At 41.7% G+C, this 14,166-nt stretch overlaps 1 protein-coding gene across 6 annotated transcripts in view; it reads left to right on the top strand.

Annotated features, from left to right (window-relative positions):
- The window catches only part of MACROD2 (mono-ADP ribosylhydrolase 2), an 887,639-nt gene that overhangs the window by 584,504 nt on the left and 288,969 nt on the right, over positions 1-14,166 (top strand). For all 6 annotated transcript variants that reach the window (XM_061461531.1, XM_061461530.1, XM_061461529.1 and 3 more), the window contains one exon: positions 10,837-10,867. In XM_061461531.1, coding sequence (XP_061317515.1) covers positions 10,837-10,867 — 31 coding nt within the window. The remainder of the gene's footprint in view (positions 1-10,836; positions 10,868-14,166) is intronic.

Raw genomic sequence — 14,166 nt, 5'->3', positions numbered from 1 at the left:
GCATAACCCTGCTCCTCTCCACCTGGGAGGATCTTTGATGTGTTGACAAGGTTGGATTCCAAGTGAGACATTAACCCCCTGTATCACAGTGGCTAAGGTGGCAGGAAGGAAATAAAGCAGCGTCTTTCTCAACAAGGTATCCTCCCTTTTTCATTTTACAATCTGTGTCAATGGCAGTTGGAACCATTAGACCTGCATTAAAATTACAGATTACTTATATAAATGGGAGCTATAAATATCACAAATAGTAAAACTAAAATTGCACCGAGGTTCAGGAGACAGTATGTCTAAAACCTACAAAATTAAGGGCATTTAGAGGAAAGCCTCAATATCCATCTGCCCTTAATTTACCTCATTATTCTTGGTTGTCAGAGAATGTTCTCAGTACTACGTTAATGTCACTTAATGGCTTTTTCTTGCAAGGTTGTCTCAGATCTGAATCAGACCACAGTAAAGGTGCGGTGGCATTTCCTTGGGTATGTTGGTTTAGATGGAGCTGTAAGGACAGGCTAACCTAATGTTGGGGATGAAGCAGTTACTGTCACTGCAGTCACTAAATACTTTTGCCGCTGAATACCTCCTTTCAGATGCTTTTATGTTAATACAGTCATGTGGGTTCTTACTCCTTTTTCTTTTCTTTTGAAAATACTATAAATATAAAGCTCATATTGATCTGCAGATGTGGCCCAATATTGGTTTGGATCAGGGCCCTACATTCTAAATTTGAGCTCTTTAAGAACGAATTAATAAGTGTTAATGACCTGTGCGCTAGAACTGCTGATACTGCATTAGGTATGTCCTCTTACCCCCCTGTGTGGGCTTGAGCCAGGCTTGCAACGTCTGTGTATTCTGACCACAGTGTATGTCTCAGCATTTGCGTCCGTTAGGGTGGAAATTGCCCTGGACTACCAGGAGCCTGTGCTGGGGCCAGCGGATCTGATTTTCACAGCTGTGCTCCTGGAAATGAGAGCAGTGCACAAGACTGAGGCGGTTGTGTAGTTCTTAATTAGCCCTTTTGAGAAGCAGAGTGTATTTGCTGGCCAGGAGGTGCCTGCTCAGCACGGGCATTTGAGTATTTCTGTCTGAGGCAGGACTGTGCCAGACAGACCTTTTCCTGGACTGTTTTAAGCTCTCCTTTACCATCACACCCGTGAGGCTGACTGCCATGCAGGATAATCTCATGAAGCCAGAGAAGTCTGGCCCATCATTTTTTATTAGCAGTAATTTTATATTGAATCAATGGAAAGAATATTCCTGTGGTTAGGACTCAAGAGAAAGAGAGTTCCTGAATATGCTTTCTGGCAAACACGTATGATTTCCTGTGCTCAGAGAGAGATTTGTTTCACCTAAATTTAGCTTAGGTGTATAGCTTCACTCTGTAGTCAGCAGTTCCCCATGAGAGCCATTCATTTGACCTGAAACAGCTGATTTACCCTCTTTATTAACTGTAGAGAGAACCTTAGACCAGAAGTCCAGCCTCAAAATGGCTTAACTGAGATGAAGCAAGTTCCTAGCTTTTCTCTTAGGGGATACACGTGGAAGATGAGGTCAGTGGATCCTGCAGGATCTTGTGAGTAGAAATATGCTAGAGGGGGTGAATGCCCAAGAACTGCTTTGAAGGTGGCCTCTCAAGCTAAACAAATGGAATCCCTTCATACAACAGGGTCTTATTGAAGTGAGTATGATTAAACAGTATTATTAGTCTTCTGAAAAGAGTCAATATCCATTTAAAAAGTAATAAGGGCTGGATCTGTAGTGTTCTTGTGAAGGAAGTTGCATATTCAAGGTTTTGTTCACAAAATAGACTCTGATAGCTCAGGGACTTTAGAAGCAAACGTAGCGACTGCTCCATGCTCTGCAGTGCTGAGAGGCTGATGCAATATGGGGTGTGTAGGTGGATGTCCCTTTCTCTTGAAAACAGCAAGGGGATTTCTGAGTTCTTGACAAAACTCGTAACTGTTCCCTACTGGGGCTAAAAGCACATCACAGATGTGGTTCGGAATCACTTTGTCATTCAATTCAAGCCTGTTTTGGCATGGGTTGGTAAAGAAAGGAAAAAACCCAAAATCTGTTCTAAGTTCTCATTTGATGTTTTAGTCTTTCCTCTTCATTGTCTGTGCTTTTGCTGCTTTAATTGGTGTTTCAAGTGCAATGGCTTCTGAACATCCTGGGCAGATGCTGTCTCATAACGCCAGTTATTATGTTTGTCTATATTTTTTTTGCTGGGTAAGAGGTGGACTGAAAACTGGTTGAGCTGCTGGGATTAAAGAGTTGTGGCCAGCGGCACAAGGCCCAGCTGGAGGCCACTCACTAGCAGTGCACCCCAGGGGCTAATAGTGGGGCCAATACTGTTAAAGATCCTCCTTAGTGCCTGAGATGATGGGGCAGAAAAGCACCCCAGCAAGGTTTCAGACAGTACAAAGCTTGGAGGAGTGGTCAGTATACCAGATGGTTGTGCTGCCTTTCAGAGACTTACACAGACATACGGGAGCAACTCCAGTGAAGGTTTGTAAAGATGATTAAGGACCTGGACTGTATTACAAAGAGGAAAGTGTTGTGAGACAGTTCAGCCTGGAGAAGGGAAGGCTCAGCAGCAAGATGTTATCGATGGGTATAAACTCCTGATGGGTGGAAGTGAAGATGAGCAATCTCTTCTCAGTGGCGCCCATTGAATGGACAAACTGAAATACAGGAAATTCCATTCAAGCATTAGAAACCACTTACGGCTGGTGAAACAGCAGGACAGGTTTACCACAGAAGTTGTGAAGTCTCCATCCTTGGAGATATTCCAGCCTGATTGGATGCTGTCCTGGGTGTCTAGCTTTAGTCGGCCCTGCTTTGGGCAGGTGGGATAGACTAGAGGAGCTTTCCAACCTCAGCTATTCTGTGCTGTTTTAAAAGGTCCAGTTTCACTTCTGAGGATTTCTACATACAAATGATCTATGATTTCTAAAAATGCTTCCCAAGCTGTTAGCCCATAGTTCCCCCATCAGCTTTCCATTCTAACTACGTATGTGCAAATAGTTCAGAAAGAAAACAAAACCAAAACTCATCCAACTACTCACTTCGTACTTGGGGAAATGAAATAAACTGTTCGACCAACTTTCAGTGCAGGTCTTTATCCAGGCGGTCGATTGAGCTATTGCCTTTAATTACTGAACGATAGTAAACTTGAACATTTTAAGGTAATTAATTTGGTGACGTTCCTCAAGTAGTGAATCTTAAGTTAATTCCATGCTACGATGCTGCACTTTCATGCGTAGTTCATTGTAGCAGCTGGATTCAGTGTCTTCAAAAATCTGTTTTAAATTCACATGAAGTTACAATGCACAGCTGCTAAAAATAATTTACACACTTTGGGAGTGGTTCCTCAGTAATTTTTTTTTGGTATGTCTTGGTTGAAATTTTTAATTATTTCAGTAAAATGAAACTAAATTTTCACTCCTTGCGTGAGGCGAGAGACACAATTTGTCAATGAGAGCAGAGCCACTTTTGTGGGAAACAGGTCATGAAAGGAGAGGGTTCCCCACAGCCCCGTGATCTGTTTAGTTTGGTAACCGGAAATATTAAATATGTTCTTCTGGCCCTTTTAACCTCTCAGGTGGCCTCTTTCAGTAACTGCCCTTTTGTCTAAATAAACAGACTTGAAGAAGTGCAGTCTTTGTGGTAGATATTTACCTGGGGCAGTCTGCAAGTGCGACCAGCAGGGGAAGCTTTGGACATCCTCTGAACAACAGCCACATATTTGGCTTGGGTTCTGTGTTTTCTGAGTTATGATGAAGTTCTCTACGCGCTTGTTGCAAGTCATTTGTACTCAATAGGAGTCCTTCAAGCTTTCAGTAGCTTTGCAGCAGTCTTCTCTCAGTTATCGTTTGCCACCCAGCTGTTAGGGTTTTATTTGAAATGTAAATACCGCTGTGTATCATTTTCTAAACCTATTGACCTTCAATTGTGCAATGTGAACTTGCAGTCTGGTAAATGAAGGTGCATTGAGAAGTCGTGAGCCACCATCCAGAAGGGATGTTTCACATTGGGTCTGAATCTGAGCTTCAGCTGTAGTTGCTTGACCAGCATTTTGTCACCCATCAGTACCCACAGAGAACCTTCAACATAGCTGGGATGTAAACTTCTTGGCATTTAAATAGCTGGGTTCTTATGTTTATACTTCAATATTCCCCTCAAGTTTTTTCAGCACCTGCATGTGCCTGGTGTTTCTAACAGTGCTGAGCAGCTGGATGTTGTATCTCATAGTGAATCTGGATGTTGTGTGAATGAGGAAGCTCATATGAATGCCTAAAGGTTTGTGGGTGATCTGCTGTGATCAAGAGACTCATTTTTGAGGCAGTAATTATGTTTGTATTCTTTAAAGATGGATTAATAAACGTGCTAGTATGGTCCATAATGAAAACTGAGCTTAAACATTCCCATGTTCAGTTCTTCCCTTTAATTTTTTTCTCTTCATTTTCAGTATAGGGAGTTGCATTAGAATGCTCTATTAATAAATCTTATTTGTATGACAGTTACTTGCAAAATTTATTGCTCATTGAATTACAGTTCAGAATGATGACAAATACAGAATTTATGGCAGGAGATTTACAGGGAAATAAGTTTTTCTTTATTTTTTGTTCCAAGTAGTAGTGTAAGGACTTTTAAAAGGCAACAGGATAGTATTATAGTCAGTGGTTTATGAAATGGTTTGGTTTATACGTTTGATCTAGTAAAAGTAGCAAAATCTAGCTCAGAAATGTTTGAAATATTCCTGGTATCTTACATATGTATGCATGTACCCTGTGGATGTTTTGTACAGCTTAAGAGGTACGGTAGGCCCTGAAGTTTATAGGTTTATTGTGCTTTTTGGAGATAGGTGGTTTTATAGAGCATGTTATTTTGAAAGGCATCCAAGGCACCCCAAGTGCTTTAGGAGCATTGGATGGTCAACAGGAATATCAGGGGAGCTGATACTGGAGTTACTTGATGAACACTGAAAAACAGTGCTGTAACTGGGGTCAGACTGTTTAGGCTTACAGAAATGAAGCTAGGGCAGGCTAACAGTCATGGCAAGGGATAGGGAACAGGAATTTATTTGCTGGTTCTCCTGGGGTACAAACTCACACTGCTTGATGCTAGACTTAAGGATGATTAGTTAGTGGACTTGCATGCCTCTTGCTGTCCCTGAGCTATAGAGGTCATACTCCTGTTGAACTCTGTGTGTAGATGGTGCTGTCTGTGGTTGTGTACCATAAGTCCAAGTCTGCACAATGGAGATGGGTTAATCTGAAGCAGGTATGGGGCCCCTGGTGTCAACACTGTAATGAAACCCTTGGGGAGTGGTACTGTTGTACACATCTGATGGTACCTTTGTGTGTGCCAGCGGCCCAAGTGGATGCTGCCAGGATGGGCATGGATGAGCTTGAAGGGTTCCAGTTTTGAATCCTTCTGCTTGTTTTTGCTTGCTTGTGGTCCTGTATATTCCCTGCAGTTGCAGCAGCTCGACTACATGCTCCAAGTTAGAACATACACCACTCTATTCCCCACCACACATCTTTACCACCCACTAGATTCAAATCATAAAATCTTGTCATGAAAAACAAATTATTATTCAAACAATTGGTATCATTTAAATTGGCTTACTTTGTGGTTTAGCTGATAGTTAGCTTTCATAGCACTGTGCTGCAGTCTCTGTAAGAGCACTTTGCAGTGCCGCTGTGTACGTGCCACAGCTTTTTGGTGCTGAATGTTAAAAAGATATTCATAGCATGCTATCTAAACATGTTTATTTCTGGCAGAAGGCATGGCTTTAGGCAGTAAATACTTTTGGCTTTTGAAGGTGGACATGGCAAGTCATAGAGGTAGTAAAGTGCCAAGGAAACGGGAACATTGTTCATCTGCGATGTTCTACAAAGTTATTACAGATAGATATTTATGTTACAGTGAACTTTTTGAACACACACGTGGGAACTTAGGGTGTGAAAAATTCCTTATTATACTTTAACTCTGTGCAGCAAAACTCATTCCAGCATAGGCAGCTTTACCTTGTAATGCTCTGCTTTACCTCTGCAGCATCCCTCTGACATTCACCCTCGTGAATCACAGCAGAGCAGTGCTGTCAGGGCTGCTCTTAAACAAGCAATTTTCTCTCTGCCCACTCACCTGCCACTTCAGTTCATGAGGCTATCACTGACTGTAAGACAAACAATCTAGCAGAGGAGCTCACTGTACTACTTTTCAGACAAGGATGCTCCCAGCACAGAGGAACTCATCTCACTTCAATATTTTTATATGAATCAAGGTGAAAAACAAAAACTCAAGTCAAATTTCAGAAATAATAAACTGAGGCACTGTAAGGGCAGAGTTTGTTTGAGTTTTGGGTCAGGTCCTCTGAGCAGCAGGAACGGAGCTTTCTCCTGTTGAAGCAATGATTCAGCTTTCTGCTTAATCTGACATGGAGAGTGGTTTGGCACTTCGGTTTTTGGAGTTTCGGGTCTTTCTTTGATTTGGGTGTTAGTGCTTTTGCAGTTTCTTAATGCTGCTAAGGAACTGTAGAGATAGTCTTTTAAAGTGGAAGGCAAGTTAATTATTTTTGGCCTATGGTATAGTGCTCAAAGCCATGTCCCAGCTTGAAGGGCAACTTCCCACTTGCTGGCAAATAAGAGGGAGAAGGTTAATAGGTTATGAACAGATAGCTCCTTGCAGTGCTAAGGGGATAAAACAAGCAGCTCAGGAGCATGTGAGGCTTCACAGGCTCTGGAGGAAGGTGGTAGGGGAAGGGAATTAACCCCTCTTGAGCTGGTACTGGGGGACATCATCTTCATTGAGCGCAGGTTGGCTGCTACCTCAGATTATGGAAAAGAAAGAGGAGATGAAGAGGCCACTTCTGGAGCTCACAAAGGAACAAGCTGCTTGGTGAAAAAATCTTTTCCCAGAGTCAGTTATCTGCTCATCCTCTAGCAAAATACCTGTATCACAGGTCCCAGAGCACTGGTGATACATAGATAGTGAGATAGTGGGAACAGTAGACCTAACATCCTCAAGTTTGTTCAGATGCAAGGTTCTCTGCAGTAGTGGCACAGGCTCTAGCTAGCAAGGAGCATGACCAAGGAAAAGGTCAAAGTATAAAGTATATAGAGTGCATAAAGTGTGTGTATGTAGATATGAATAAAGTATATCCAAAGGAATACGTGTTACCTTGAACTTTCTGGAGAAGCTTGTGGTGGTGTTTTGTGTGTAACGCATTTAACTACCATCAACCCAGAGATATTAAGAACTTTTACTTTGTTGAAGAATCAGCTAAAATTGTTTCCTCTTGCAATTTTAGTGAAAGCTAAGACTTTTTAAACAGTTCCAAGTTCTTTGTGAAGATTCAGCAATAGCAGTTTCACAAGGGAAAGGCTCTCAAGCATGTGTGCTAGTCTGCTTCATGAGATGATGCAGTGAAACCAGAGAAAGCTCAATCTGTGTTTAATTTTATTGTTATCTGCTGTGTTATGTGCTGGAAGACAAGTGCTTACCTTGTATGTGGCTGGGTTGTGGCAGAAATGACACTGGGATGCTGGTGCAGAATGCCAAGCACTTAATTCGAAGACAGTCTTTGCTCTTTGGAAGCAATTATTAGGACTGCAGTAGGAGGCGGCTGGTCATGTAGATGTAGCAATTATATTCATCTAATGTATAACAGTTAATACATTGCAGCTCAGTGTGAACTAGAATCCCTTGTTGTAGACAAGCCCTTAAGTATTTAAATACCCAGGTTCCTCCTATTGAAATGTCCTAAGAGCCCAACCTGGCTTCCACATGGTGACTATTGTAAGTTTTCCTCATGAAACTGCATTACATTTCATCCTAATTAACAGTGCTGCTATAGCCTTAATAAAGAAACATTCAATTAAAAAGTACCAGAGTCTGACTACCCACATCCTCTCCTACAGGAATTAAATCACTCTCAGCCTTAGAGTGTTCACACAGCTGATTTAATTTGGCCTCTTTAGATGGTGACAGCAGCGTAGTGGTAGTAAGCTCTCACTCTTACTACTTGTGTTCTACTCCAGAGTTACATCTGTTTTGAGTGCTGTCAGCCCTCAAAGTAAAGCAAACGCATTATTTCAGTAGCAAAGAAATTAAAGGTTAGTCAGTAAATAGCAGTTACCAGCAACAAATTAAGATGAGAAACACTTTATTGTGGAAATGGGAATGAATATTTCCTACTGTGAACCTGAATTTTTTATTGAAATCAAATACATAATTAAGATTTTATTACGCACAGAAAAGGTTAGAAACCTTAACGTCTTTTGTCCATAAGCCAAATATTGTAGTATGTTGATATCCATGCTGTGAGTTCCCCATTAGGGCTCTGCCAGTAATTTCAGCCTGGCATCTAGACTAAATTGTCTCCCTAGGAGCCAAGGGAAACACAGTTGATATGTGATCTCAGGCACAGGCCTTTCTTGAGTGAATAAAAGCACTGTCACATCTTACAAAATTACATCTGCTGGTTATATGCTGTGATCATCTCTGAATGAGGGAGAGGACAGAGCTCATCTAAGTTATGGCACAGACCGGTATTCCAAGGGAACTTGATGGGATTTTACGCGCTCTTGTAGCTCCATTCATGTCTCAGCTGCATGACAGAAACTGAAAGCAAGGTAATGATTATGATGTGCCTGCACAGTAATTTTCAAGTAGGTGTTAAGAAACACACACAACACACAAATTACTGGCTAAAGCTTGCTAAACAGCCTCAGAGCAGCGTGTTCTGTGAATGGAGGTGAACAAATGCAACAGGTGTCTGTCGTGCAGTGCTGAAAATGCAGTCATCTCACCTCTTCTGCAAGCAGGGCTGAAAAGGAAGCCTAGTCCCCTGGAGCCCACAGGCTTCCTTTAAGGCTCCCAGCTCCAGGGGCCCAAATAAACACAGTTGCACTGTGAGATCTAAACAGCATATTCCGAGCCCATCCGTTAGTCCAGTGGCTGGTCTTGTAAATACCTTTAAGATCACCATCTAGGTTTAAGTAGCTGCATCTTGCTTGGGCACCCTATCAGCCTGATGCCCTTTGCTTTGCATAGGTGATAGACCTGTAGCGACATGGGGGCAGATGGTGCACGGTTATTCTTCACTGCCCAGGGGCTGCCGACCCATCTCGGCACGTGGTTCCCCACAGTGGGTGCTTTGCCTCATATGTGGCCATCCGAAGTCGGTGGTGGCAGTGCTCCTTCCTGCATGCACCGTATGTGGTGTTGCCCAAGGAGCTATGGGATTGATGGGATTTCAGATGTGCCGCAGGACCGTTTGCCCATGCCCAGAGTTGTGGGGCCAGTGAGAGAAGGAACCTTGAATACTCCATTACTCATTCCACATGGCCAGTAATAGTATCTAACTCATGTGCTGTTACTCAGGTTCTGGCAGAGAATGGCTCCGAACAAGTGTTGTGTTTTCCATTATCTCTTAATGTGAAGCTTCAGCAGTGGTGAATTTTATAATCTGTTTCTAAACCGGACAAAATCGTCCTTTATGCCTCTCTTATTGCTGGAGCATCTGTTGCCACCTCAGCCTGAGCTCTGTAACCCTGTGGATATCTTTTCCCCCCCTACTCCATTCCTCATTTCCTTAAAGAGCTGATTCGTTGTGATTTATTGGGTACAAACTACAAAGCTAAGTATTTTTCAGGATGTAAGTTGTAGTGGTTGTGAGAAGGAATGAGCCTGTAATTCTCCCTCACTTTATTTTTAGTTAAGTATTTTCAGAGGGGAGGGGAGGATGTATTCTTTCCATTAGACCTCTCCTTTCTTAATCACCATTCCCTAATTAATTCCCTGGTTAAATATAAAGCAAGCATTAGCTTTGAATAATGTTTTCCTGTGTGATTAAGTCAAGAAGAATTCCTTTCTTTTGTATGGTGACTCATCGCCGGGGTATCTGGAGGGAGCCTCAGGGTGGATATTTGAGACTGTGGTCCCAGGTGCTCCTGTACCTTTGAGCTGTGTTTGCTGTCAGTCTAGAGGTGGGAGGCAAAGGTGCTATCACGTATCAGTGGCACACAAAGAAAATTGTCTCTCTTGTAAAACCATGGCTTTGGTTTCTCCTGGTGGAAAACTTGACTCGGGCTCACAGAAATGCAAATCTACAGCTAGGAGAAGCATGAACGGGCATTCTTGCTTTCAGTGTCTAGAACCATCTCCTGTGGCGTGATGCGTTTTCTGTGGTGTCCAAGCTGACCCAAAAATGTACCTTGCCTTTTCACCCACTGTCTTCTAGTTCATGTCCCTGAACCAGTTTGCAAGCCTTTGACTTGTTCCAGTACAGCTGTGCTGGGTCACACCACAAACCACATGTCTGAAAGAAATGAGGTTAAAAATGAAAGGCTCTCAAACAAAAAAGGAGGGTATAGTGAATGAGGGCATGGCAAAGAGGCAGGGGAGGGCAGGGTTTAAGCTGACCAAGCTTATTTTACTACTGAAGAAACATTGTCTGACTCTATCCAGAGAATATAACCTTTTCTTGTTCCTACTGTACCAGCTTATGGTGTTAATTTTTAGCTCATGGCATTAATTTTTAGCTCAAAAGGCAGTTTTAATAACAATTCTAAGTTCAAATGTTGCTCATAGCTCAAGATGAGAAAAAGAATGTGCCTTTGTTAACATGGCAGCAAGAAATACATATGGAATATGTTTCATATAATGACATGAAAATGCCCATGAATTGACTGCTCTAACAGCGAAGGCTACAACATCTAATCTCTGGGTGTTGGAAAACAGGCATTTAAAAACACCCTTGGTTTTGGTAAAAAGTTCAGCAAAGAGAAATCCCACTGATTTTTTTCCCCCCTTTCATTTGTTTTACAGGCATTTCCCTGTATTTCAACAGGAATTTATGGTAAGTACAACCTTAGATGTTGCTTATCGCTTCCTTGGCTTTTCTATTATTACAATTTTAAACAGTCATATTTCATATCAGATGTCATTTTGGAATGTAAATCTATTTATATTGTGTTAAATAACAGAGACCCAAAACCTTTGAATGTGACTAGATACCAGGGTGCTGATAAGTGAGGTACTGTTGTGCAGCCCTTAGCACAACCCTTAGCCTGTGAGCCGAGACCCACAGCTGTGATTACACTTCTGCAGCTCCAGTAACTCTTAAACTCACTACTGTGGCTTCAGCAGGGAAAAATGGGCTTCCCGATGGCCAAGATTGGGTAAAAAGTGTATTTTCCTCAAGCAAATTTGCTAGAATAGCATGAAATTCTCTTAGCTCCCTTGAGTTGTGATTCCACATTTTTAGTTTATTAATTTACATGCAAATGAATGCTGCCTGCAGAACTGGAGGGGAAAAGGGTTATTACAAAATTTGTCACTTGCTTTGTTGTAATCTTAAGGCAATCCATCACAAGAAGTCAGCTGCTTTTTGGTTGACATTGTGGAAGAAGTGGGCATGGTATTTGAAGGAGGAGGAAGACAAGCTGTTCTGTATTTAGAAAAACATGGAGAAATTTGGAAGGATGTGCACGTTACCAGGGGACAAAAATATTGTTTCATTTAAAAATAGCAGAGGCTGATTTTTTCCTTCCATTTCGGTTCAGTAGGTGCATAGGTTGGATTACTTGTACAATTGAAAGGTTTTAAAGAAACATGATAAGCAGCGATAGATTCAAAAAACGCAGTCATCATGTAACAGCGTAGTTTGACATAGCTGCCACTGTGTGAAAATACCACAGTAATTTTTAGATAAAGTAATTTTAGTTTTGTCTAATCATGCACTGCAGATGTGGGGGGAAGTGACAGGAATATTTAGGGTTCTTTCTTCTTTTTCAAGGACTTCTAATTTGAAATTGACTGCTGATTGTAAATCCTAATTAGGCTTCAGAAGGTAGAATCTAAATACTTTTGGGTCCTTTTCTGCTTGAGTTGCATTTCCAGTAGTGCAGAAGAACACGCAGATGTCATTGCCACAAACACTAGAACTCATTGAATGTGGTTTCCAGTCAAAGGAAACCTTTTGCTCTGTGTTGGTCCTTAGTTCAGGTCCCCTTCTTGAACTTTGAGGAGAGCTCTGTGTTTTAGTTTTGGACTCTTCGGCTTCAATCTTGATCTTTAATATAGATGCATTTTTGTTATCAGTTTATGAAAACAGGCAAGACATGGCATAAATATATGGAAATTACTAGTAAATGGAGTTTACAAATAGTAGGAGTTCATTTAGTGGTGGCCTTGGCAGTCCTGGGGTGGTGTTCAGACTTGATGATCTTAAAGGTCTTTTCCAACCTAGTTGATTCTATGATTTTCTTTTATAGTTTTCCAACCTAGTTGGTTCTATGGGCCCATGATTTTCTTTTATAATTGGGCTAGTTAATAGAAAAGGTTTCAGCAGGTGAGTAGTATGATTCCCTGAAGTCAGTAAAGAAAGTGGGAAAGGATCTCTGGTAGGAATCTCTAGTTTTCTTTTCCTGAGGTAGTGGCTGCTTTTCTTGATGTGAGCATTGATTTTAACTGGAAAGCTGTGGCACTACTGAAACACTATGTAGTGTGGCAGATGCTTTTCAGTAGTTGTTTGGTGTTTTCACCTTTGGAAATGAATTCAGACGCATTTCTGCTAAAATCTGGTGCTGCTTTGTGTTGGTTTGTTTGTTTGTTTGGAGAATACAATCTCTAATTGATTTTACTGTTTACATTTTAACAGACTTTGTACTCCTCAATGAAATAAATGCCTTCTTTCTAGGCTGTCAGACACTCTGCCTGAAAGCAGTAATTAAACAGGCAATCCTGCGTCAGGCTTCAGGTGTCAGTGTTTTCAGGAATGTTTGATAGCAGTTGCACTGCTAAAATCATGCAGTGTGATGTGTTTGAGGTGTAAAGTACACCCAAAAGCCACAAAGCTTTCATCTTCCTGGTTTTGTCTGGATTTTTTCCCCTCCATATAGTCACATTCCTTTATATCAAGTCAGTGTCTAGACAAGCAAGTGGATCAGCTTCATTCCTGCTGGCCTTGCCGATTAGTATTGCTTCATGTATCTCGCAGTTAACACTGGGCTATTCCCAATAAAATGTTATTGAAGGAACACACTGCCTTGATTTCTCACCTCAGATCCATATCAACAAATGCTGTCCCTTTAAGAGCCTTTGGCTGAGAATTGGGTTTCACCTCCAAATGGAAGTGAACAAACTTGCAAGAGATGAACTGAGTGTATCCGATTTAGGAATCTGAATTGTGTTCTGCTTCACATTCTTGAAAAGGCTTCAATTATTTGCCTTTTCTGTTATTATCAGGCGAGAAAGTAGTCATGCTTCTCTGGAAAGCAGTCCTTTCCTGTTTGCATCACTGCAGAGCACTCCTTTTCTCCCATAAAATGAAAAGAGGGAAGAAGCAGGCAAGCAAGCCTCTTTCCGAGGTTTTGGCTAAGGGCAGATGGCTTTTCATGAGAAGGGTCTTGGATAGAGGGAAGGTCTGCCTTTCCTCCCCAAACACTTCCCTGACACTCCATCTCCACCCATAACACTGTGGATGTTCCAGCTTGCATGAGTTAAAGCCCCGAGAAGGCTGTTTGCCACAAAGGCACTGTGCCAGGAGACAAAACTTTGATTTTAATGTGCTCCTATTTAAAGAGCGCTGGCAACAAATTCACTCATGAGGGATCTTTGGTTTGGGAGTCTGATAGTTTCAAACGGGGGATTCAATCCTTAAAAAAATGAAGTGGAAAGCAACCAGTGCTGCATGTTTGTAAGGACTGCAAAACAAGTAAGAGCTTAAAGGCACTCAGGGGTTTGGGGGAGGAGGTGCTATCTTTTCCTAAGAGATCCCCGTCACCTCTAAAATGCTTATAAACTGATAATCAAAGAAAGAAAAGGTTATGAAGAGTCATATCCCCATGGATTCCTGGGTTACTCTCTTCTGTTGCAATAAATGCTTTCCTTTATATCAAAAGCATGAAGATTCCTAAACGAAACTGCTCAGGAGGAGCACAGAAGCCTTGCAGCACTCCCGTATCACTGGGGAGGTACTGGAGTATTGAGCAACAGATCCTCAGGAGTGGTTCAATAACACTCGAGCAAGGCACTCTTAACCTTATCACAGCTTCTCTCAGGCCAGCTACATTTTTAAGGATTTTCTTCTGGTTTGTCTCTTTTTTTGCCTTTTTCAAAACAATTTTACTATCTGTTTAAAAAAAAAAACAAACT

The sequence above is a fragment of the Pezoporus flaviventris genome, unplaced genomic scaffold, assembly GCF_033815535.1.
Source record: "Pezoporus flaviventris isolate CSIRO_AGI_PZ_B2104156 unplaced genomic scaffold, CSIRO_AGI_Pfla_v1 ptg000031l, whole genome shotgun sequence".
Classification (NCBI taxonomy): domain Eukaryota; kingdom Metazoa; phylum Chordata; class Aves; order Psittaciformes; family Psittacidae; genus Pezoporus; species Pezoporus flaviventris.
This window is presented reverse-complemented; position numbering and strand designations above follow the sequence as displayed.